At 37.1% G+C, this 27,699-nt stretch overlaps 1 protein-coding gene across 1 annotated transcript in view; it reads right to left on the bottom strand.

Annotated features, from left to right (window-relative positions):
- Nucleotides 1-4,028: 4,028 nt before the first annotated feature.
- The window catches only part of ROR1 (receptor tyrosine kinase like orphan receptor 1), a 1,703,739-nt gene continuing 1,680,068 nt past the window's right edge, over nucleotides 4,029-27,699 (bottom strand). The window contains exon 9 of the mRNA XM_044085558.1: nucleotides 4,029-6,639. Coding sequence (XP_043941493.1) covers nucleotides 5,215-6,639 — 1,425 coding nt within the window. The 3' untranslated portion in view covers nucleotides 4,029-5,214. The remainder of the gene's footprint in view (nucleotides 6,640-27,699) is intronic.

Here is a 27,699-nt window from a genome sequence, read left to right as displayed (position 1 = left end):
GGGTGCTGTCATCAATCCCTTAATTCCCTAGTGATGTGGACATTCTCCAAGAGGGTCTCACCCAAACAAATAACTGGTGCCAAAAACACAGCCTAAAACTGAATGCCAAAAAATGCATCATCATCCCTTTTGGGGAGAATGACATCCCCACAAAGTTTCACATTGATAATAAGGCACTAAGCACGCAATCAGTCGTGAGGGACTTCGGAACCCAAGTTGATAGCAAACTGACTTTTGAGCACCATATTGCCTCAGTTGTACAGAAAGTTTTCTACATGGCCCACCTCATTAGTAATGGTATCATATCCAGGGACAAGGAGGTCATGACATCCCTGCATTCTTCCCTTATAAGACAGATTATTGAATACAATGCCCCTCTTGGCATGTACCTCACAAAGCACATGCAGCAGTTGGAGAGACCACAGAGATTCCTCACCTGGAAAATCCAGGACCTCAAACATCTACCCTACACAGATAGGCTAAAATCCCTGTCCCTCTACTCAGTCTCCAACAGACTCCTCAGAGGTTACCTCTGTCTGGCATACAAAGCAATCTCAAACCCTGCCCTGATGGGACTACTGCATATCCATAAGTCAAGCTCCACTTGAGTAACCACATGCGAGATCTCAACCTGGTTTGTGACATCAATAGGACTTGCTGGCAGGATAAATTTGTGTCCCAGAGACTCTCCCTTTTATGGAATAGACTCCCTCTCCATGTAAAGCAGAGTACCTTATTAAACCATTTTAAGTGCAACCTGGATAACTGGATGGGGAACAGAAAAATACACCCCTGGGATTTCACCTATGCCCCTGCTGGACAGTGGCATAGGATGTTGACTTTTTGGAACATGGGCTAAATTCTTGGCTAGGCTTGTAAGGGCCTCAGGGCCAATAGCCTAATAAATTCCTATGATCCTATGATCCTATGATCCTAGTGAGAGCAGGCACATGGTAGTATGGGCTGGGGTGAATGCTATTCTTCCACTGTGTAGGAAACTAGCAAGGTTGTACTTGAAATATTAAAAAGGATGACTACTAAGTGATGGTGCAAAATGTGAAAAAAAAGGGTGTCTAAGACTATTAGAAGGATGCAATTATGAATAAGGCATTAGCTATATGACCAACTCCATACCCTGTGGAAAAAAAAACAAGAGAGCATGGGATATGATATAAACAGGTTCCTATCATTTCTTCAAAAGATTACATCCTTGAATGGCATTTTGAATGTCATTTTATCCACCATGCCGTTTGTCGAACCATTTAGACCGAGATCACATTACGGTTGAGATCAGGAAATTTGCCCTTTCCCAACTGAAGTGCGATCTGGGATTGGTACATATAATTAGCAGGCAGTGTGGGGACTGAACAATGTGATCCTTTGATGATATAATATAGACCCAATATAAACGTATAGTATTGAAAGATGTTGAATGGAAATGGAGTAAGACATGAATAGATGGAAGGGAAAAGGAGAAGGAGCAGGAAGAATCATATTCACGGCTGATATAATGAAGTATTTTTTTCCAACACAGTACAGTACAGGTTTGAAACAACTTGTCAGAGAAACTGACAGAGTATAAGCTATCAAAGGTACTTGGCAAAGCTTTGGTAGTTCAGAGATAGGAAAGGAGGGCAGGTGGCAAATAGGCACAACAATAGAATACATGCAAAAGATTGCTTGGCTTTCATGCTTTCGTCTTGCATTCATATATTCACTTGGTGTATAAAAAGGTTAATACATATTAAATTAAACCTCTGCACTTAACTGCCACAGAGAAAATTATAATAAGATTTTAGTACTTCACTGATTTTTCTACCTATTTTAATGGAAAGATTGTGCAACTCTTTTAAGTGCCATCTTGAAAAGATAATTTTATAGAATAACTTAAAAGAAAGGTTGTAACAATGAGAAGCAAAATCTTCCTGTTTGCAAAATGCAAAATACAGAAGCACTTGTTACCTGTCACAGAGCTTCATGTGTACAATGGATCACAACTATATTGCACCAGCATAACATTTTGAAATTTTGCACATAACACCATAAAGATGCAAACTTACATAGTACTATTTATTGAGTGATGCTTCCTATTTCTTGTGAGGACACCTGCATGTCACTTACATTAAAAAAAAAAAAAAAATATATATATATATATATATATATATATATATATATATATGCCGCGGTGGTGGTGCTGTGGTTGCATTGTCGCTTCACAGTAAGACGCTGTCCAGTTCGATTCTCAGCTAGAGCGTCTTCTGCATGGAGACATGTGTGAATGGGCATACCTTCGTTGAAGGTTGTGCATCAGGGCTGGTAACTCGGCATGTAAAAATCAACTACCAATCATTAGTGGACCAGAATTCCGCTGTGGTGGCCCCTAACCGTGGAAAGCCGAAAGACACAAACAAATATATATATATATATATATATATATATATATATATATATATATATATATATATATATATATATATATAAAATCGATTTTAAGTTCAAGAAAGCTAGTAAATGAAATATTGCCATTCACTTTTCAGTTAAAATGGCCTTTTCAACAAGCGCTGTATTTAGGGTTCCAAAAGAGCTTCTACATTTTAAACAAAGTGAGCTGGAGATCTCACCTTTGGTGTTCTATGCACTGGAGCACTACTGGTCCAAACTCTGAATCTATTAATGTCAGGAATGTATGTGAGAATTCATATTTCTCAAAACGTGTCCTTGTCCTTCAGCACTATTGCACATGTAATGTGGATCAATGTTGTTAAGAAAATAACATGCATGGATAATAGATGGCTTGTAGCACAGCAGTGTTCTGATATTTTTAAATGATATCTAGGATATCCTTCTGCTGGTCATAACCTTGAGCAGGAAACATTCAACATTTATAAACAAAATAAGAATAAATGTAAATAATTGTGATCTTCATTGTATATGTGTGCCCTAAATGCATGATATGTTTTGTGGAATATAAAGCTTTCATCTTAAACTAGACATTTGCTGAATCTCACAGTACATAAGAATTCTTAATGCCCATGATTAAACTTTCAGAATTTGCTATTTTGATATTCTAAAGGAATATATCCTCAAATGTGTTACAAAAACTTTCAAAACATGTAGGGAAGAGTCTAGTTCTAATGTGCAGTTTTGCATCCTCTGTTAAATTATTCACTGAAAGTGTATAAGGCCAAAAAGTATATTTTAAAATGACCTTTACACATCATTCTTAATATATGAGGAGCTAATAAATGGTACTACCATGTTGTTCTGCAAAAATGCAAACTAAGTTTCATAAGTATACCCCAACTAAATGCAGGAGTGTGTTAAATTCCTGGCTATAGCCCCAGTGATCTGAGTTCAGTCAGAGGGTCCAGATGCTGGATGAGATGGCTGAAGAGGCATGAATGTAGGTGGGTAGTACCCAGTGATCGAATCCATTGAAAAAGTGGTAGCTGGGTTCTAATAGTTGATCATCATCACATGGTACAGGACAGAAACTAGCACAAGAGTTTTCATGGACTGCCAGACATTGCACTTTTTCTTACAAAACATAAGATGTTTGGGAAGCAGCAACCCAAGTGATTCAGTTCTGTAGTCTTTGCCTCAGGAATGTGGTGGACAGATATAGAGGGAGAGTTGGCCAAGAAAGAAAAAAAAGCTAATCAAGGTAAGGATGATGGTTAGTCTATACCAAACTTTTTCCTTCCATTTCTGGTAAAAGGTTAAAGGAGTCTGGTAGGGTAAGTCTTCGGTGAAAAGGGAATACTCTTTACTGAGTCAGGTGAAGTGCTAATGTTTGAGTAAGAAAGGGATGAAATTAAAGGTCCATTGGTAGGTAGTCTGGGGAGGAATAAAAAAGGCAAAATAAGTTTCATAAATATTCATTAAACCTACATTCTCCATATAACTTGTACAATTTTACCATGCATATTCCTGGAGTTCTAGAAAACAGTGTAATACATGGTTATGAGAAGATTTGTTGTGAATAGTAGTGGTAATGCCAAAGCTGAAAAATGAAGCACACACACATATTTCTCCAAAAAGGGTCTGACTTGATTCTTTCTGGATAAACACACTGGCATTATGTTTACAAGTAAGAACAGGTGAGAGGTACATCAAAATGAACAACATTCAGTATGTTTTCCCTATTACTGTTCAAGTGGTTTTATAATTATTTATATAAAAAGAAAATTACAGTTTATTAAGCGAATACAAGTTGTTCTCTATATAAAAAGACATACACATATGTTTTGCTTACACTATACATCATCTTTGTACCAACAACAGTCAGACATTGCAAGTAATTTGGTCTACAAATGTCAGTGTCACAGTTTTTGCATATAGTTCACTGGTCAAAAGGCATTCGGAAGGTATTCGACTTGAGTCAAATGGAAATGGCAACTGTCTTCTGATCAAGCAAAATACATAGTAATTGTCATGTTATGTAACTGTCTTACTGTGTAACAATGATTGTCATTTATGAATGTGGCTTGGTTGGATCTTTGGACATTAAGTTGCATAGCAACAGGAAACAAAAATAACTGCACTTATATTCATAATAACTAAATTAATTGGTATAAGTTACTACTGTAATTTTTAATACTTTTTTGGACAGATCATATGACTCCACCTAGTGTTAGCAGAACAATGATTTATGAACTGCATTTACCAGGCTAATGAATACAGTCTATTTCTTCATAACCTGATTTTTAGTCATAAATGCATCAAGTCCTCATCTTAATTAACAGGGATAGACAAATATCACCATCATTTTCACCATAATAAAAAGTGTGCAGAAGAATAAACCTGCAATTTTAAATGTGTAATTATTCAGATGTTGATTAGTCAGAACACATACTACAGATTAAGTGCAATTGTAAACCTCTGGATTTGGATTTCTTACTTTACACAGGCTTTACCCAAACATCATTTAATGAATATAAGGTTTTTCTTTTGAAGACAAGGTATATCGTAGCCTAGTTAATTGATGCTGTTCAGCACTAATACTTTATAATGTCTTCACTGGAAAGGTACTGGTATAATACCACTCTATCCCTACAGGCAGGTAGTAAAACTTCATAGAAGGCATTTCTGGCAAACGGTTTTTCACCATGTAAATGTATTTTTAATGTTTTTTTTTTAATAAAAGTTCTGCATATAAATCTCTTTCCATTTGTTTCCTAACAATTGAACATATTCACAAAACTATAAAAATATTTACATTTCTGTTGTAATAACACATTCATTATGTATATGTATACTAGGGTCCCCTAATAAAGATGTCTGTGTTGAGTCCATCTTTAAAGGTTTCTGAGCCTTATTTTGAAAAACTTGCACTCCAGTTCCACCAGGATGACTTGTAACTGGCATGTGAGACAGCAGTGGAGTATTTGCATCATGATTTGATCCTGATGAAGGCAAACTTGTTACATGGCCGGTGCTAGTTGACCCACTTGCACTGCTTGGTGAACGACTCTTTGGAGGTGGACAGTGCTGTATGACTCTTGGTGGACCATGTGGTTGATAGTGAGCAGCTGGAAAGGCTGCATACCCTGTAGGAATGGGATATCCATTTACTGGAATAAATCTCTGGTTTGGATGCATTGGAGCACCAATGAAGCCAGCAATCTGACCCTGAGGAATGCCTTGTGGTGCAAATATATAATTAGGGAACCTAGAGTTACTGAGGTTGCTAACTGGACTTGCACTTAGGGATGTTGTCTGAGTAGTGGCATTTCCTCCAGATGGAGTAGTAGAACTGGTATGACTTGAAAGACCCTCCCATGATCTCAATCTACAGTGAATATCTTTAAATCGTGGCCTTCTGGTAGGAATCTCATTCCAGCATTCTGTCATCAAATTGTAAATCCTGGAGGGACAATCTTCAGGGCAAGGCAGAAGCTGATGTTTCCTGATCATCTCAATGACTTCTTGGTTGCTAAAGCCATAATATGGTTGAAGACCAAAACTAAAGAGCTCCCACAAAAGTACTCCAAAGGACCAAACATCAGACTCTGATGAGAATTTCCCATACATTATTGCTTCCGGTGCCATCCATCGAATTGGTAACAGAGATTTTGGCTGAACCCTATAATAATCAGATGAATAAATTTCTCGTGACAGTCCAAGATCAGAAATTTTTACATGAAGCTGCTCACCAACTATAATGTTACGAGCTGCAAGGTCTTTATGGACAAAGAAATGGCTAGCGAGATATTCCATTCCTGATGCAATTTGTATTGCTATGTGTAAAAAGTCACCATGATCTAAACTTGATTTAACTGTGCCATCTTCATCACTGCTACATCCAACATCTGAATGGGGAGACCTCATAATTAGGAATTCATGCAGATCCCCCTGGTTCATGTACTCAAAAAGCATGCACACAGGTTGTTCTTGTGTAACGATTCCCAAAAGGCAAACGACATTAGGGTGATGTAGTTCTGCCATAAGTGAAGCTTCCTGTTGAAATTCTGTCCATAACTGAGGGTTGGAAAAATCTTTAAGCGTTTTAATAGCTACGAGTTGTGCATGATCCATGCCTGGAAGATAAAGGTGTCCCTTATAAATTTTTCCAAATGTGCATTCTCCAAGCTCTTCCATGAAACGTACAGCAGAAAGGGGTAATTCCTTTGCTTTGCTCTGCAAAAAAAAAAATGAAATTAACAATTTTAGTTACTGGCAATCAGTATAAAATCTATACAGCTATTTGTCTTAGCAAAGAGTCTTTAGAATCAAGGGAAAAGTTATTAAAAGATTAGAGAAATTACCTGCTATCAAGTACAGATCATTGCCCCTAAAATATGTTGCAAAATTCATTCACTGTCTCAGGCCCCACGTTGCTTAATCTACAAGTCATTTCTAGGCTCCAAACATTATACTATGAAAAAATATCCCTGATTGTGAATCAGGCAATTTGGGTTTGATCAGTAAATATGAATTAATCAAATGTGAGCCCTGAGGATTCACCTGGAGGCAGGGAGAGATACAGCAGAGTTTTTTTTTTTTTGTTGTCTCAACTATCTTAGTGGGAGAGGGGAGTGGTTCACTGTAAAGGTGAAATAGTTCCTGGTGGAGACCAATACTGCTAGTCCACAGGTATGTGTGCATATAGTGCACATTGGAGATTACGGTGGGGCAGTGGGAATGGCATACCAAAAAAGTACTCCATAACTGTCAGAATTACACTGTACCACTATGTCCTGGTACTCTACAAAATTCAAAAAAGTTTTATATATATATATATATATATATATATATATATATATATATATATATATATATATATATATATATATATATATATATATCTGATATATAGAAAATAGTTGCCAGTAAATGAGTGGGAAACAGCATCCATCAACATAGAACAAATTAGTTCAATAGTTCATAGTTATATGTTTACTAAACACTTCATTGTTAAGAAAAAAACTCAATGATTTACAGAACGTAAAGCTGATAAAAATGAACAGCATTGGCTAAGAGTATAATAATCCACGGTGGTGGTGCTGCAGTAGTGTTGCCGCCTCACAGTAAGATGCTGTCCGGTTTGATTCACAGCTAGAGCGTCTTCTGAGTGGAGACATGCGTGAATGGGCGTACCTTCATTGAAGGTTGTGCATCAGGGCTGGTAACTCGGCATGTAAAAATCAACTACCAATCATTAGCGGACCGGAGTTCCGCTGTGGCGACCCCTAACCAGGAAAAGCCGAAAGACACAAACAAACTGGCTAAGAGTATAATAATAATAATACTAATAATAATAATAACAATAATAATAATCATAATCGCAACAACAATGCAGTAGTAGTCGATAATGCATTAATTTTCATCTCCAACTGGCTATTTCATACGTTCAAAGACAAGAAGCTCAGCCTTGAATTGCATGACAAAAATCAATTAGTACAATACTAAATAGTAACCCCCCCATATTTTTAAATTTAAAGGTGATAGTGATGCTAAACCAGAGGTGAATTTGTGGTAACCCATCCATTCATTCAAATTATGTTTAAATAGAGTAAGAGAAGTACTCTGCTTTATACGGAAGACAGTTCCATAGATGTGGCACTCTCTGTAATACATACATATCCCTCAGCATATTGTGCTAATTTTACAAAAGAGATTGATATCTGTTGAGTGGGTGCTTATGATACCATTGGACTTGCACGTGTGTAATAGATCTGATAGAATAAGGTCTGAGCGGGTACTTATGATACCATTGGACTTGCACATGTGTAATAGATCTGATAAAATAAGCTCTGAGCGGGTGCTTATGATACCATTGGACTTGCACATGTGTAATAGAACTGGTAGAATAAGGTCTCTTGTGGCTCTATACATAAGACATAGTTCACCTTTCAATAGCCATTGTGAAACCGAAGCGGGAGACAAAGCTTTGAGTCATCTACATAGATTTTATGATTTAGGCACTTGATTTTGTTAGTGAGGAAGCATTGTGCTCATTCCAGTTGTGATAAATGTTTGGACAGGTGCATACGGAAAAGAGCATTATACTCAGTGTTTAGTGGAACAATTATGTCCTTGGATCTGAACATCATACTCTTTTGCTCACTTGGTATAGGGCACTTTGCTTACAAATACTGGGAGTGAAATGAATTCTATAAAAACATTGTATAACATCTTCTATTTGCCTGTAGCATTAGAAGTCAGTCCATGTTCAGGGTTTTTGTTTCTCATGGATTTGTAAAGTTTTCCCATTATTATATCTCCCTGATGCCCACTGGTTGATGGTATCATACCAAAAATGTAATGGCCAGCAATGAAAATCCACAACCACACTTCCTTGTTTAAGGATTTGCTTTCCCTCCCATGACTCCTATATTATACATGATAAACTCTTAGTGTAATAAAAACTCAGCATACTAAAAGTCAGAAAGGCATAGGGAAGAAAATTCAGGTGATGGACAATTGTCGTTTATCAAAGAGTGATAGTGATGAAATGTTGACTGACTTAATATATACACAGCATTCCCCACAGTTCTTCCAGTGTCATAGTGTCATAGCAGCAGTCTGTGTCACTTTTCTATGGATTCTATTTCTGGACTATGAACAAGATATTCACTTCTCTGTTCAGTCCCATTTGACATGCTTATAAGTTCTGGGAACTGTTCTGTTTAGAGGACCCTTTTCTGATTGCTAATTTTGCAGGTAAGACTATCAATGCAGATGTAAACTAACCATGACAACAGATGGTTTACCAATTATGTATTTCTGGTTAATCTCAGCAGACACATGATATCTTCTGTTAAACAAATAATTTAATGTTTACTTTTCCCTAAAAATAAAAAACAAACAAAAAAAATTCCATGACCTTTGAGTTACCCTTATCCCTTAGTTACAAGGCAATAACATAGCCTCATTTTTCTTTAGCTGGCTCAGATTATAAACACAAAGACTAGACTACTTACTTGACTAAGATGGAATAAGATGTAAAAATGTAAGAAAAAGTCCAGATATAAATACAAGAAATATAGTAAGCAGAAAAGCGAGGAAGGTCAAAGCTGAAAAGTACAATCATTTTTGTTGATGCTAATTACTGAAAGACAGGACCACATGTCTTTATATTGTGCTAGAAATAAAAACAGGCATTCATAAGCATAGTGGACACATGAGTAAATACATTTTGTGCACTATGTTTAGCATGCCATTTGTCGACAGGTGATGCACAAATTAAAAGCAATAGTGAATAAGTTGTGCACTGGTGAATGAGTCACTGCATTCACTGAATCTCTGTGTAAAGTGACAGCACAGCACAACGTGGCAGGCAACAGCCACTGGGTAAGATATGGCTCTAACAAACCTTAATTGGTAGCTGTTCCCTGTTATGTATGCATTGCTGTTATGCTATACAACAGTTCATACAAATTCATTGAAGAGTGGACCAGGAGCCATTAAAATATATGCTAATAAGGGGATATTTTGTTGTGGGAGATCCCATTGGTGGGAGCTCAGCATCATCACTGTCTGGGGATGGGAAGGGGTATATGTATTTTTTGTGTGGTTATGTGTTTTTCAGAAAGCAGGTTTTTCTGCATCAGAGGCATCTCTGCTGTTAGCAGGGCTTTTTCCTACTATGTAAAACAGTTTTTATTTTTAAACTTCTGCACTGATTTTGTTGCTCAGCTCTGTGTGATGAGCAACAAAAGCATCAAAAGTGAAGAAGGACTGGTTCAGCTAGATGCACTACAAAAATTTAGATATATGGGTGTAGTCCTTTACACAGCTGTTGCAGTGCTTCTGAATTGTGGACAGTATTATTAGGGAGCTGTCATATGTAAATGTTCTTCACACATGGAACACTATGGTACACAGTAAATTAAGACTAGGTATATGTGACAACAAACTGAAATACAGACACTGGATGGCTGAAAAAATGGGCCAAGTCTGAGATGTCAATTTCTTAGAATATTCCCTTTTCTCTGAGGTATATATAAGTTTAGGGGTTGCCCAGGGGTTTGCCCACCTGCAAAATAAAAAGTTTAAAGGAGAAGAGCGATGTTCAAGATTCACCTTTCTCCTGCATTTTCAATCTTTTTTTCCATGTGTTGGCACTCAGCATTTCATGTGCCAATATTTAAATAGGGAGCCCATATAAGCTCTTACCCATTACAGTCATCTTCCTGAATCACATGATTTTGGTATAACATCCCACTGTATACAATCTGTATTCCATGGGTGACACTGTTAATGAATCGCACCCTAAAACACTTCGGGTAAGGTCAGAGGTCATACAGTGGTTTACTTTGCTGAATAAAAGAAAAAAGTTATTATCAAGGTGTAAAAAGCTGCAGCTGGTTTTATGATTTCCCAGATTCTTCATGTGAGAATGCATCTTACAAGGTTGTTTTCTGCTGTTAAATGTTAAGAAAGCCCATTACAAGCTTTAGCTGTAGATACATTTGTTTAGTTGTGCATTCTGTGTTGAGCCTTTCTTCTTTCGGCTGCTCCCGTTAGGGGTCGCCACAGCAGATCAACTGTTTCCATTTCTTCCTGTCCTCTGCATCTTGCTCTGTCACTCTAACCACCTGCATGTCCTCTCTCACCACATCCATAAACCTTATCTTAGGCCTCCCTCTTTTCCTATTACCTGGCAGCTTCATCCTTAGCATCTTTTTCCCAATATACTCTGCATCCCTCCTCATCACATGTCCAAACCAACATAATCTTGCTTCTCTGGCTTTGTCTCCAAACCTTCCAACCTGGGCTGACCCTCTAATATAGTTATTCCTAATCCTGTCCATCCTCGTCACACCCACTGCAAATCTTAACATCTTCAACTCTGCCACGTCAAGCTCTGACTCCTGCCTTTTTGTCAGTGCCACTGTCTCCAACCCATATAACATAGCTGGTCTCACTACCCTCATGTAGACCTTCCCTTTCACTCTTACTGGTACTCGTTTGTCACAAATCACTCCTGACACTCTTCTCCACCCACTCCATCCTGCCTTAACTCTCTTCTTCACCTCTCTTCCACACTCACCATTACTATGAACTGCTGATCCCAAGTACTTAAACTCATCCACCTTCGCCACCTCTACTCCCTGCATCCTCACAATTTCTCTATCCTCCCTCTCATTCACACACATATATTCTGTCTTAGTCCTGCTGACCTTCATTCCTATTCTCTCGAGAGCATATCTCCACCTCTCCAGGGTCTCCTCCACCTGTTCCCTATTCTCACTACAAATCACAATGTCATTTGCAAACATCATAGTCCACAGAGACTCCTGTCTGATCTCGTCTGTCAAATTGTCCATCACCATTACAAATAAGAAAGGGCTCAGAGTTGATCTTTGATGTAATCCCACCTCCACCTTAAACACATTTGTCACTCCCACCGCAGACCTCACCACTGTCACACTACCTTATTACATATCCTGTACCACTCTTACATACTTCTCTGACACTCCCGACTTCCTCATACAATACCACAACTCCTCTATAGGCACCCTGTCATATGCTTTCTCTAAATCCACAAAGACACAATGCAACTCCTTCTGACCTTCTCTGTACTTCTCCATCAACACTCTCAGAGCAAACATCGTATCTGTAGTGCTCTTTCCTGGCATGAAACCATACTGCTGAACACTAATCATCACCTCCCTTCTTAACCTAGCTTCCACTACTCTTTCCCATAATTTCATGCTGTGATTGATCAGTTTAATCCCTCTGTAGTTACTACAGCTCTGCACATCACCCTTATTCTTAAAAATCGGTACCAAAACACTTTTTCTCCATTCCTCAGGCATCCTCTCACTTTCCAAGATTTCATTAAACAATCTAGAGCCTTTAATTATTATTATTATTATTATTATTATTATTATTATTATTATTATTATTATTTCTTGTAAAATTGAACCAAGATATGGGAAAACAAAGTGGATGTGTAAGGAAGTCTGAGCTAGTGTGTGTGTGTGTGTGTGTGTGTGTGTGTGTGTGTGTGTGTGTGTGTGTGTGTGTGTGTGTGTGTGTGTGTGCGCGCGCGTGCAAATATATATGTATGGTTCTTCTCATATTGATTAAAACAGCAAACTCCCAATTTTTACAAAGTTGACACTGAAAGACTGACTTTGCAAATCTAAACAAACTACAAAACTCAAAACTCACTGAATGCAAAAACTTTCATAACAAAAACACTTTAAAACACCATTTTTTGAAGGGGGCAAGCCCCCTGCATTCCCTACACTTCTTGCTAATTAAATATACTAACTCCGAGATTGCATAACCTTGGGGAAAGTGCTTACATACCTACCCCGAGAATTGTGCTATCTTGCACTCTTGTCAATTATTTGCTTAGTCTATCAAATTTTATTGGCTGAACAGATGCAACCAAAGGTACATAGAGCTGGCCAAGTTCAATACACCCATATATATATATATATATATATATATATATATATATATATATATATATATATATGTTAATATCTGTCTATCTAGATATCTATCTGTGAGTCAACTTGTTTTTTTAAATGCTTCAAGTTTTGCTTTTGCTTTAGATACATTTCTTTTTTCATTGATGATAACAGATTTTTTATGACTCTTTCATTCTAAACTTTGTAGGTTTCTTGCAAGTATTCTTCAAGTATTTATAATGCATTGGTGTAGAGCTTTTCTCTCACAGCCTTCAATGTAAAGGAGATTTGCCCACTCTGTATATAACAAAAGATAAGTACATCATATACTTTTTTATAATCTTTCGCTCTTACTCTCACAGGACAGACACAGATATACTTGCTCAAAAATGCACACATGCACAGGTGTACACACACACACACACACACACACACACACACACACACACACACACACACACAGACACAGACACGCACACACACACACACACACACACACACACACACACACACACACACACACACACACACACACACACACACACACACACGCACACACACACACACACACACACACACACGCACACACACACACACACACACACACACACACACACACACACACACACACACACACACACACACACACACACACACACACACACACACACACACACACACACACACACACACACGCTCACACAGTACAATGCCAAAGAACTGGTGCCATGTCATATTAGTTCCCAGTTTGGTGGAGCTTTGCTGTTCATTCATTTATAATTATGGGGTGTGAAGAAGCAGCAAGGAATGTAGCTTTCAAACACTACAGTATTCTTGCATTTTTCACATTTAAAAAAGAAAATCATTTTAGCAGCAAGCTTTATTTTGTGTAAAACCTTGTGCACTAAGAGATATGTCAGCACAATGCTGATAATATGTCTGCAACATACATGTGACCACACAGCTTGAATTATTTTAATCTAAACTAAAACAGAACCTCCTCTGAAGGATGACCACACATGGAGAAGGATCGTCTTTCATTAATAAACTTGTGCTCTCTGGATTATAGTTTAATTTAGTTCAACTGCTCTGCTGTATAAAATTCTTCTGACAATATAATGTAGTGAGCTATTAAAATCGACTTCTCCAGTGAGCATTTATTTATGACATGAAAGAAGGGCTATATTAAACTTTTTTTTTTAATGTAAAAATGTTCTAACTATATTATGCCATAGAATGCTTATACGTACAGCATGTAGATGCTTGCTAATTCTACTTTATGTCTAATTTTTTTTATGTCACTAAATCATGCATAAAAATTCTCTTTGTAGTCAACAGATCAAGTTACATAGTAACAATATAAATGTGTGTATAGTAACAATTTAAATGTGTGTATAGTAACAATATAAATGTGTGTATAGTAACAATGTAAATGTGTTTATAGTAACAATATAAATGTGTGTATAGTAACAATGTAAATGTGTGTATAGTAACAATATAAATGTGTGTATAGTAACAATGTAAATGTGTGTATAGTGACAATATAAATGTGTGTATAGTAACAATGTAAATGTGTGTATAGTAACAATATAAATGTGTGTATAGTAACAATGTAAATGTGTGTATAGTAACAATATAAATGTGTGTATAGTAATAATGTAAATGTGTGTATAGTAACAATATAAATGTGTGTATAGTAACAATATAAATGTCTGCAGAAGAATGACTGAATTACTGTCTAAACTGCATCACTAGAAGAAAGTGTGGATAAAGCCCATTCCATTCGTCCCATGGTACAAACATGTCTGGGCAACTAGAAAACAACTACTCTGCCTACAAGTGCTGATACTGGGGCAAAGGGCAGAGAATGCCCTGTGCACAAAGGGCAAAAAGCATGCCCCAGTGGAGTATTTCATAGTCTTAGTAGCTAATGTTAATGCTACTCATTTTATAACAATGTAGTCTTGTTTTCAACAGGGACAGTGGTACACTATGCAAAATATGTTTCTGGCTTAAATCTGTTTAATGGCCATCCTTTCAAAAGCGCAGACCAGCACACAGCACTACTTAGCCTGCATTTCAGGATATGCTACAGGTAAATGGAATTAGGCAATACAGAAAGTATAAAACAACATTATGCATACCAAGCAGAACTCAATTTGAACTTATTATCCAGGAAAACAAGGCCACTTTTCTTAGCTTCTATTCCGAGCTTTACCATTCTAAGCTGGAATGCCCTGCTGGACTAGTGGCCCTCCTCTACAAATTTTTTGGGAGTTCCATGTGCAAAGCTCTAATGATCTATTTCTTGTTTTATATAATGCCCCTCCCCCACCGACACACAGGCACTGTAACTCCAGTTGGTGGCTGTCATAGAAGTATGAATGAGAAACTATCAGTAGAAGTTATTGCTCTGTCTCTTCAATTATTTAGATTGGGATCACTTAGTATTTGTCCATGTGTTTGCGCACGCGCTTGTGTGTGTCATACCTCTCAACCTGGAAACATCAAAAATCTGGACAAGGCCCATGAAAAATAGGTACAAATCTGTATGCTGTTTAACATAAAATTTGCATACATGATTATATAACCCCACCCACTCCAATGGAATTGTGGGATACCAACTCTCAAATGCAAACTGAAGAACAGACAACCAAAATATGGCACCAGAGTCCCCCCTGCAGCCAGTCCAATGTCCCTTTACCTGGCTATTTCACCCCATTTACCATAAACACTAATTTGTGCATACTGCTTTACTTCTGCAATGATTATTTGGATTTTATTTTTACACTTTACAGCACAATGCACAAAAACTAACAGATATCTGCTAAATAAAGCAATACTGTCTCACAATGAAAATAGACTTGGCATTAAAACTTCTCTGCCCTCGAAACTCACATTCATTAAAACTGCATTGAAACCCACACCACATCCAAAGAAAATGCTTCTGGCCAGTGGTGGATAAAGATTACCTTTGGGCTGTTTACAAATGATTAGCCCCTTGCACACAAAACACGAAACGTACACGTGTTCTTTGATACACCTTCCTGACTTTATTAAATTATATTCCTTGTATAATACAGCACACTTGACAGAGCACATTTTAAATTTATTATGTTTCCAGTAGGCAATGAAACAAAATGCATGAACCAATAATGACAAAACTGCCCAGTTCAGAATATTTCCATCATAAAAGTCTACTTCCACACACACACACAATATATATATATAAAAATAGAATGACAGTAGTGCAAGGCATAGCCATCTTGCACAGCTTCTTGCACTTATTTTCAATTTAAGTTTTTTGGGGGGGGCAAAAGACCAAAAACCAGGGACACATTTTAAATACTGGTTGTATAATTTTGGAAAGTTGCTAGAATAAAATGTTGTGTTTCCACCATACATTTCACTGGCAAGTCATAAACCCAGGACCCTGTGCACTACAGTCAGAGCAACATACCACTTTGTCAAATCAGCAGTTTATTTATATTATTTATTTATTATATCTGAAGACTGAAACTTAAATGACTATCATTTAGTGAATTTAGTTCTCAATTCTCACCATAGTTCTCAATCTCTTAGCATAAAAAACCTGGACAAAGCCAATAATGGGGGAATACAGAATTCAGTTCTCACTTCTCACCATAGCTCTCAACTTTCAGCACAAAAAACCTGGCAAAGCCAATATTGGGGGAATACAGCCCCAAAATATGGACACATTTCAAATGCTGATCCTATAAACTTAGAAAAATTCCTAGATTAAAAGGTTTTGTTACCATTTATTTTCTGAAGAATATGAACTCCGAAATTCAAATGCCTGTCATTATTTAATGAAGTCAACCTTCAGTGATTTGTCACAAAAATCCTGGAAACCACAGATTTTATGAGGAACAGATCAAAAATATGAAAGAAATTCACCAGTGGTGATGGCTAGGGACATTAGGCTCTTTTTACCCTATACCCAAGGTACAGGGTTTGAGCCTGAGTACCTCTAGCCACCAGGTGTATTACAATGAGGGCATTTACACACACACTCCTTACCAGTTCTTTGTTTAGCCAGCCATGATATCCAAAATGTCCTACCAGTATAGTTCTTCATTGTTCAGTTCTTAAATATAACAATATATCTGTCACGTCAGCCAGCCATGAATCAAAATGGCATTACCGGATCTGATGATAACTGTTCCTGCTCACAGCATTTGAACAGCCATTTAATACCCAGATGGAAATGCATACATGTCAGCCCTTGAGCTCAATTCTGATAAGCTGGTAGCACCGACAGTGCTGACCTCATCACGCATATGATGACATCAGCTGAAACAGCACAAAAATGTAAACAAACTGGAAAAAAATCAGAAATGAAGGGGTGCCACTCGGGAATTGTGGCACCCCATTATTTGGACCCCAAAACTCGGTAAAAACTGAGTAATTCAGGACGGTTGGGAGGTATGGTGTCTGTGTGTGTGTGTGTGTGTGTGTGTGTGTGTGTGTGTGTGTGTGTGTGTGTGTGTGAGATTGTGCTTGAAGTTCAAAAAATTTACTGTACCAGCAAGACTGGGGATAATGACATTGTCTCATCTTCTGGCTACTAGAGGACTGTAAGACACTAAAGCGTTCAGGCATTTTAGTTAGGGATGGAATATCATGGGTCTGACAGTGCTTCAGTAATCCATACTTACATGCATTGTATATGTAGCACAGGTCACGGTGGTCATATCATTATGACAGCATACTAAGAGGGTCACAGTAGCTCAAGTACCTTAAGTTCTAATGTGCCCTTAGAAACATAATTATATACATGCAAATTTACCCCAATGTGTGAAAAGAAGAGTGTAGACCAAACAGCCCCTGTGCAACAAGTATTCACAATGACAAGAGATAAAAAAGACTAAACTCTTAAGAGTGCTGGGTGACAATGGTGCCTTCTTCTGCTATAAATTGTCAACGGATAAGATCTTGCCCAAAAATGATGGTACCCTTGTGATAAAACACTATATGATGAAACCCACTATTTCTTTTATTTTTGTATTGAAAATAGCACTATACTGTCTGACCTAAATGGACTGACTTAACCCCCCTGTATCTCACACTGAATCTTCTACAGACCCTCAACAAGACCTAATAACACCATCTTTGTTAAGTCAGGGATAAACAGCCTGTCTAATTCAATATTATTTCAACTAATTTAAAGGATAAAAGGATACACCTTACTTTTTAGTAGAAATTACATTTCCTTACAATGACAAACTATCAGTTTTAAAGCTTGAAAATAGCAACTGATTTCAAAATATAGGGTAACAAATTACTTTGGTTGTGACATCTTTTTCCATTTTTTTTTAACTTCAGGGTAATGAGATTCTTGGTCAATTTATTAAAATGTTGCTTATTTTTTTAGTGACACCACATATAACAAGTTCATGTTTACAAAGAACTTAGCAGACCAAAGGCATTTTGCAAACAAGTGAATCAAGACTCAACTACTTGATAACAGAAGCCTAGCATGGTCAGTGACCAGGATCTGTACAATTATTTGCCATTTAGTTAGGGTCTCAGGTATAGGTGGAGTTGTATTCTTTGTAGCTAATTATCTTAAGTCTGTTATTATTTACTATATTTCTGGCTATGAGATCTTAACTCCCAAGACAAGCATTTAAATTATTTAAACTCTCAGATGGTAGGTTGTTACAGGTCTTGCAAAGTAAGGTCTGAACAGCACTTTCATTTTCTTTCAGTATGTCAGTGGTAGTAATTTTACTTCAGTAACTATCATTTTAGATTACTCAGTTATGTGGAAATTGAATGTGGAACATAGATTCATAGTATCAAAAAACATTTTTGGATATCATGCAAGAACTCTTGCTAACTAGTGGGTAAATCTAAAAGGGAGCACAATAGTTTTGCCTTGACAGTCCACAAGTCACATATCTTACTGAAAGGGTTTTTTTCACTAAGTTTCTTCAATCATAAGCCTATAATTATGGAATATTCTGCATATTGTCACTAATTTCAAGGATGCCAATTACATTTTTACCATGTCGGCTATCTCTACTACTGACCAGGAATTGTCATTAAACAAAGGTCTGTTGATGCATGGTGGAAGAAATTTTATTCCATACTTCACTTACCTACTATGAGAAAATACAACTGTTATTAAACAAGATGAAATCCACCATGATGGATAAGGTAAGTCATGAAGGTGCTGCTTAATAAATGTTGTAAACTTAATATGTTTAAAAGGGTTTCCAACAATTGGTCAAACTTTCCAGTTATCAAAAAGAAAAATGCTGGTACAGCTGATTGAAAAATCATCTGATCGAATTGCCATCTTTTTTTCTGTGTAAAATCATGGTACATCAGGGATTGGGGAACTTGCCCTTTCCCCACTGTAGTACAGTCTTAGAGTTGGTATATATAATTAGCATGGGGTGTGAGGTTGCACAATGTTTTTCTTTTTTTGTCTTACTTTTGACAGCCAATTGACAACTTACATTTGATCAATTGTCATTTGATAAAAGTAAGTTTTGATGACTTGATGTACATCCATTTAAACATACGCCATCAAGCTCTAATAACGTTACACTAAATCAAGTTACAAAAAATAAATAAAGTTCTCAGAACAGCCAAAGAAAACATTGAACTGAGATGGCATTATGACAAGAAATACACATGCTTCAGTTATGTCAATTGGAGAAAACTAATGACTTGCCAAGTGTCATTTTAAGATAATAATGTCATGATTACTGGTAGATGTCAACACTCAGAGATAATTAGCTTCTACCTCTGTTCATATTTTCAAAGGAAACTATCTACTCCATTTTAACAATCCCATCCAGGCCACTGATTTCACATACTCACCACTCTAATGCATATACATTGGTTGTATGTGTGATATTTCAGCTTTAATTATTGCATAATTTAACTTGCATTAAGTTCTTCCACTACTCGTTGAGACTGAATATGGGTTCTGCCTACTTGGGATAACCTGGTCAATAAAACATAAATAAGTAATAAAATAAAACAGCATCTACTTTAGAAAAAGTCAGCAGCACATCTAGTCTGGGATTAGTTATCTTTCCAGGCACATTTATCAACCCACTAAAGGATATAAGCTGGGATTTACTGAAAGCGGAAAGTTTTAACATGGCCATATTTCCACTTGCTGTAAGCTTTTCCAATTCTTTGCCAAACCTCTGAGATTTCAGACTAGTGAAGGTCTCCACTATGAGGGCAGTTTCATTGTAGACATGAATGCTAATGCAGCAATCCAAACATTGACTAATTAGCCATATGATTTCTCCAGGAAATGCAAGCAGCTCCCAATTTATGCTGCCAAGTGAATCAGAGAAGCTCTCATTTTTTTTAATTTCTCCAAGTCTTTTGGATTTCTAATACCATGACAGGAGTGGACTCCATTCTAAGTCAATGTATGATTAAAGTTCATGAAATTAGTATTGTTTCAGTCTTTGATGTCAGCCAGTAGTGCTCTTCACCGCACCCGCAATGTACCCAGTAATGACTCCTTCTGCAGTTCGTATGGAGTTATATGTACTGGTAACATATCCAAATACGATTGTAAATTATTTTTTATAAGACCCGTTGCTTCTACTGCTATTGGAACTGTCTGGGTATCTTTCTTCCACATCACTCTCATTTCTGCCTGCAGGTCCTGATATTTTATGACTTTGTGTCTCTCTGTACGCAAGACACTGTAGTCACTGGGTGTGGCAATTTCAATGATTAATGCTACTTTTGTCTTCTTTTCTTGGACCACTATATCTGTTTTTTTAGCATCTATCTTTTGGACTGTTGGTAGTGGGTGATCCCATGTGATATAAACTTCATCATTTTCTGTGATGCTCTGTGGCTCACGTTTCCAGTGTTTTTCAGCCACTTCAATACCATAATGTTTGCACAATCCCCAGTGCAACAGGCTCGCCACATTATTATGCCTTTCAGTATACAGTCCTTCTGCCATTAGTATGCCGCAACCAGCAACAAGGTGAGTGACTGTTTCCGATTCTGTTTTACAAAACATACATTTGTCTGTTTCTACCACATGTTCAATGGACTTTGTAAACCAGCATGTATGTAGCCCACTATCTTGGGCTGCCAATGTTAACCTTTCATTTCTTGGTTTGAATTCACCTCTCTTTAACCATTCCTGCATTCATTCCTGATCAACACGAGGTTCTCTCATCAGTGTAAGATTACCAATGTTGGAGTAAAAAATGAACATGGTCCTTATATGGCTGTTACCCATTCACTCCTATGGAAGCAGATGCAGTGCAGTTAAGTTCCCTGATGAAGTGGCGATGAGTAACTGTATGTATGTGTTTGTATATGTGTGAATGTCTCTAGGGGCATGACAGAAGCTGGCTGAAAGTGTGTGTGTGTGTGTGTGTGTGTGTGTGTGTGTGTGTGTGTGTGTGTGTGTGTGTGTGTGAGATACCTCTGACAAAGTGATATATGGACCATTAGGGACAGCACTAGTGCTAGACAGAGTGTGATTCACAGACATGTTAATAAGACAATAACAAGGTCTATCTCTGAATCAGGTTTTCTCACTGATGTGGACAGTTTTCATAAGCAGTGAGGATTTTTGTTTGTTTGTTTCTTTCGACTTTTTCCTGGTTAGGGGTCGCCACAGCGGACCTCCAGTCCGCTAATGATTGGCAGTAGATTTTGACGTGCTGGCTTGCCAGGCCTAACGCACAACCTTCAATGAAGGAATGCCCATTTATGCATGTCACCACACAGAAGACGCTCTGACTGAGAATTGAACGGGCAACGTCTAACTGTGAGGCGACAATGCTACCGCAGCACCACCACCGCAGTGATTTCTCAAAATATTCTTTCATCCTATGCTAAGAAAAAAACAGCAAATCTGCAGGGACTCTGATCAGTCAGAAACTCACAAATGTGTATTCCAGTTCAGAAACGTATCAACAGAAACTTGTAAAGATTATCACTTTTGTTTATTCCATAATAAACTTCATCGATCTTTCATCCTATGCTACCTATATTCAACTTTTCACTACAGTCTTTCTATGCAGCCACCAAGTGGGAAGTAGAAATGGTGACTAGTTTAAAGCCAGTAGTAAATCTGAGCTTGTCAGTTACAGGCCTTATTATTTAATCAAAACAGGTGTCTTGGTAGTAAATAATATGTGCCACATAATATTGAGTTATGCAGTCTGACAAATAAGACCATGATATGAGATAAGATTCCATTGCTGTCAATTTAGACATGGCTAAGGCATGCAGCACTATTGTACATTTAGCGACTTTGCAAGCTTCTTTTTCCTAAATATTATCCTTTATCTGGAAAATTGGTTTATGAAATGGCTTCACAACCAGAGAGGTAATCAGCCCATATTTGTAGCTAATGGTAATCTTAATAAGCAGTGGGGTAGTACTTGGGATTTGTTCTGGTTCTAACTTCATTTTACTTTTTGTTTTTACCCCTTCCACGTTTTTGTGATACATGGCAAAGTAAGTATACAGATAACTGCAAAACAGACAGCTATCCTGCAAACTGCTTTGATTCAGCCAATAATATACAGGAGGCTTTAAACAGTATGCCTCATTCGGATTAATGTCTCCAAGTGTTTTGGGTTTCTAACACCATGATGATACTGGATCTCATTCTTAAGTCAGGGTATGATTACAGTTCATGAAATTTGTATTGTTGCAGTTTTTTAGTGCATGTCTCAGTATTGCTATTATGTCTAGAATTGCCTCCCTCTGTAATTCATACAGGGTTACATGCACTGGTAGCATGTTTAAGTACGATTGTAAATTCCTTTTTATTAATCCTGTTGCTCATACTATTATTGGAACTCTTTGGACATCTTTCTGCCACTGTGATCTCATTTCTGCTTGCAAATCTGGGTATTTTACGATTTTGTCTGTCTATTCTTCAGATGCTATAATTGCTGGGTGCAGCAATTTCAATGAGCAATACTACTTTTGTCTTTTTTTGTGGACTATTATATCAGGGTCTCTCAAATGTGTTTTATAAACTGTTGTTAATGGGTAATCCCATTTAATATAAACTTCATATTTTTTTAATTTATGTTTCCAGTAATTCTCAGCTAATTCTGTATTGCAGAATTTGCACAATTCCCAATGCAGTAGTCTTAGCACAGTATTGTAGCTTTCAGTATACAGGCCCACTGCCATGAGTGTATCACACCCAGCAACAAGATGTGTGTTTCCAGTTCTGTTTTACAGAACCTGCAATTGTTTGTTCCCAATTGTTTTCAATGACCTAAACCAATGTGTCCACTGTCCACTAATCTGGGCTGCTATTATTAACCTTTCATCCTTTGGTTTCATCAAATCTTGGTCAGTATGAGGTTGTTCCAGAAGATCTCTGTACTTACCACTATATTTGTGGATTTTCCATGTTTTTCTTCTTATCTAATCACTTTCCTTATATTGTTTTTTTTTGGCACACTCAATAGCTGTCTGATTTTTATCTACTTCTGGTTTGATTTCCATTCTCACTTTATATAAAAACACATCGGCTAAACTAAGCAAAGATGTCATCTTAGAATTCTTCTCCTCATGTTTTAAAACTTTCACTATATTTAAGTCTAACGAGGGTAGCAAATGTACACACACACATGTGTGTGTGTATGTATATGTGTATATATATATATATATATATATATATATATATATATATATATATATATATACATATATATATATATATATATATGTGTGTGCATATATATATATATATAGATATAGATATATATATATATATACAGTCCTTTGATTACATATCTGTACATGTAGTTAATTTTGAGGAGGCCCATATCTCCTTCAGAGCAAAGAATATACAATCTTGCTATACAATTTTTTTATACATCATTTAATAAACATAAAACATCTCAGTGGAGTACTTCTATTGATGTTAAGCTAAACCTCAGTAAATGTTGTATGGTACATTTTGGTATTTCTTCCATCTCATCAGTCTATTATTTTAATGAATTTATCTGTTAACAAAATAAATGAACTTAAAAATACTGGTAGTATAAGATTTATTAATCTTAACTTTAAACATAAAACAATTTAAGAGAACAAATGATTTCAGTCAGAATTTGTAGCAATGTTATGTTGGCAGAACTATTTAGATCATTACTGTGACCTCTAACTGAGTACAAATCACCTTTGTCTTACTCTAAAACAAATTAGAAACTATTTATATTCGTTCATGCATTCATCATCTGTTCATTCATTTTCTGATATCTGTTTCATCCCATTCACAGTCAGACAGGAGATGCAGCCTCTGATTAAACAATGGCCACAAGGCAGAGAATCAGTCCTGCAGGCATGTCATCTCATTGCTACCTGAAGTCCAGTGCTGAAATTTAATGGTCACTCTAAATGAATGAAGTATTTGAAGTGTTAGCCGTTTAAAACAGATCATGACTATATAATAGCACTTGGTGGTTTGCATGTCACAGTGCATTTCCTACACTTCTCACTCCTAACATATTTGATCACTTTTAATAAACAGCTTCATAAACGCATTATTAAACCACAGTCCAAACAAAAATAGGCTTAACATGGGATACAGCCATAAAGTTGAATGCAGGTGCCTTACTCATGCATGCAGATGTGTCCATTAAAGTCTATGGATGCATTGCTATGATAGCCTTCCCTTGATATCACAAGCGACAATGGTCAGTCAGCATCACATTAGGGAAAAATGTTTAATTAGGAAGAATATAGTATACCAGTGGAACAGAAATTAAGAAGGAAGTGGAAGATGTTTCATGACATCAGAAGCACTACATGACATGCTATAAAAAGTAAGAAATAAATCTATGACTAAACACTTTAAACCTTTACTGTACTTCTTACTGACTACTAAAAGATAGACTATGTCCCTATTATGGGTTACACAGTATTGACTACCTTAGAACAGAGATGATTATTATATGTTCCCCAAACATCAGCACATGATCTGCTGTTCTAAAGTTCAGGTTCACTATAGTGACAATCTACAGCCAATGTAATACTATAAAAGTAATCAGGCTTATTGTTCAATAACTCTGGGATCATTTACAAGTAGTATTATAAAACATATAAAACTTTAAGGACATAATTTGGACAAGTAAATAAATTCTGAAAGCTGTCTTTTAACATTAGGCTGTTCTTATTCCAAGAAGACCAGCAGACAGATGTGAATATTCTCTAAAACTATGATACTGTGAAATGAGGTATGTTAAATATGCATAGTGGCTTTTTAATTCCCATCATTTTGGCTATTATTGATAAGGACATGCATACACATATTGTTTTTTTCACATACCTCAATGCAAAAGTAATACTTATTATTTTTTGTCTCTCCTCTCTCTCTCTCCCCTTTGCTTCACACCAGTGCCCTTGTCCATCACCGGGTCTGCCAGCTCCTCCTTCCATCTTTGGACTAGCTCTGATTCCAGGCTTGTATTAGCATTGACCTTAAGGGTATCAGGGGAACTTGCTGGCAGCTGTTTCTATGAGGGACAGGAATTTATTTATTTACTTTTTGTTATGAACTACCCACATTTATTTGTCTTTCTCCCATCCCCTATGCTCCCTCTTATTGCCATCCAAGGATTACTCCCCTCTATGAGCCACACCTCTACCCAGGGAGAGCCAAGATGAACATCTCTTCCTCCCAGGAAAGGCATGCCCATTCATCCCTGACAGTACCTCAGACACCTGAGCTGCTAATCGAACCTGGGTCTCCTGAGCCATAGTTAGGGCTTTGTCCCTTTGCACTGCATACTGGCTTGAAAGTAATACTTAGTGATCAGAGATCTGGTTCTGTCTTCAGAATCATAAGACACTGACTCCTAAACTGTTTATTTTAAGAAGATGTGCTGTATGCCAGTTTATAATACTGGAATACAGAACATAACAAAGTCTGCATGTTCATATACAATGCATGGGCATATACTATTTATATTTCTGCCATACACAACATTTGTACAAATAAACGAGAACAAGTTTTGAATGCTAATATAATGCTGCCTCAGAAAGTGAAAATAGGTTGATCAATAATGTGCCTGTACTGTACAATTTCACAAATGGCTGTTACTGAAGAAGTAGTTTGAGGTACACCTTAACAGCTGTGAAACAGTATGCATGCTACTGTAGGCCAAAGAGAAATACTAAATGTATATGTTCATAGTAATAAAAAAAAAACAGTGATCAAAGTACCAAATGGAATTAGAAAAAATGTGAAAGTTACACCTTGCCACAAAGTAGCACAGAGAAGCTCATAATTTTAATTCAGTCAAACTGCTGTGTTTCTGTGATCATAGTTTCAGAGCATCTGAATTGGCTATGTGGCACATTGCATGCTTTATGGCTGGTTTATGAAAAATTCAGAAAAGGGACAAGGAGGATTCTTTGAAACTGGCTCCCCATCTACGTGAAGCAGAGTTCCTTCCTAATTCAATTCAAGTGTAACTTGGGCAGTTGGATGGGGGATCAGGAAATTCATCCCTGGTTTGGCACCTATGTCTCTGATAGACACAGGCAGCCTGTAAATGGTTAATTTCCCAAGCCCCTGCTTACAATCAAGTATACAAGAACTTGTCAGACATTTGGGATGCATGACTAGACTTAAAAAGGCCCTTGGGGTCATTAGCCTACTAAACACCTATGAACCTATGATAGTCTGTTTATGTTTGTTTTCTAACTTTTCTCTTTTTTCTGAGTCTGTGTGACCTCAGAAATGGCATTGCAATCTGAGGGCTTGCATCTAGATTGGGCTGCAAAGGACTTTCCCTTATGCAAAAAAAGAATGGCTTAGAAGGTAGTGTGATATTTGCTTCTGTTTTGAGTGTGTGATTTGTAAGATTAGAAGTTTTAGTTACAATTAATTGCATATCAGTTAAACAGCATGTAGTAATCATAGTGAATCATAGGGAAATAAATCTCCCAGCATAATAAGCCACGTGCACAACAAAGAAAATAAATAAGCATAAGCAACAGGCAAGAACACATGAGAAACACAGTGCATTGAGCAGTATTACAGCCATTAAATCATCACCCAGAAATATATCTTACATTCACAGCATCTGACATTACAGAATTTCCAGGCAATATCTCTGGTACCAGGTTAAGCCTAGATTGTCCCCATACAGTTTGCTACTGATGTCACTTTTGCATTTCTCATTTTTCCATCCAATGTAGATTTTCTCTGTGTTTTGTGTGGATCTCCTCTGGGTGCTCTGGTTTCCTCTCGCATTCCAAAAGACATGCAGTAGGTGGGTTGGACACTGTAAATTGGCCATAGGTGTGAGTGTGCATGCAAATGTGAGGTGTGCAAGAACAACTGCAGCAGGGCTAGCCACCCAGTGGTGTAAACCTTGACTCTAGATGATTGTCACTGCTGAAGTGACACCCCAACCCCATATGCAAAAATGGGAAAAAAGAGTTGTGAAAGGATGGATGGATGAATGATACATTTTTCCAAAACATTTCTGTATTGCCATCTAACCTCTCTCTTTCAAAATACTAAACAGGTCATTTATTTAGCTAAGTGCAGCACCTGCCCTGCATTCTATATAGGCATGACTTGCAGAGATTTTAAGAATAGAATATACGAACATTTTTATAATATAAGAAGGAAAGATAAAAACAATGCTCTTTATAGGGATAATAGGCATATAGAAGCAAGCCCCATTTGCACTGCATTCAGGTTTGGTATTGTGGAAACTGTTACTGCAGTGCCGGGGGGGGGGGGTTGTAGGGTAACATTAAAGCCATTTTCAAAGAGAGAGAAGTTAGATGGCAGTTGCCACTAAATGCAACT

Source organism: Protopterus annectens, chromosome 10.part0, assembly GCF_019279795.1.
Source record: "Protopterus annectens isolate FY-2018-M chromosome 10.part0, PAN1.0, whole genome shotgun sequence".
NCBI classification, from domain to species: Eukaryota; Metazoa; Chordata; order Ceratodontiformes; family Protopteridae; genus Protopterus; species Protopterus annectens.
Note: the sequence above shows the minus strand (reverse complement) of the source record. Positions and strands in the feature narration are given on the sequence as shown.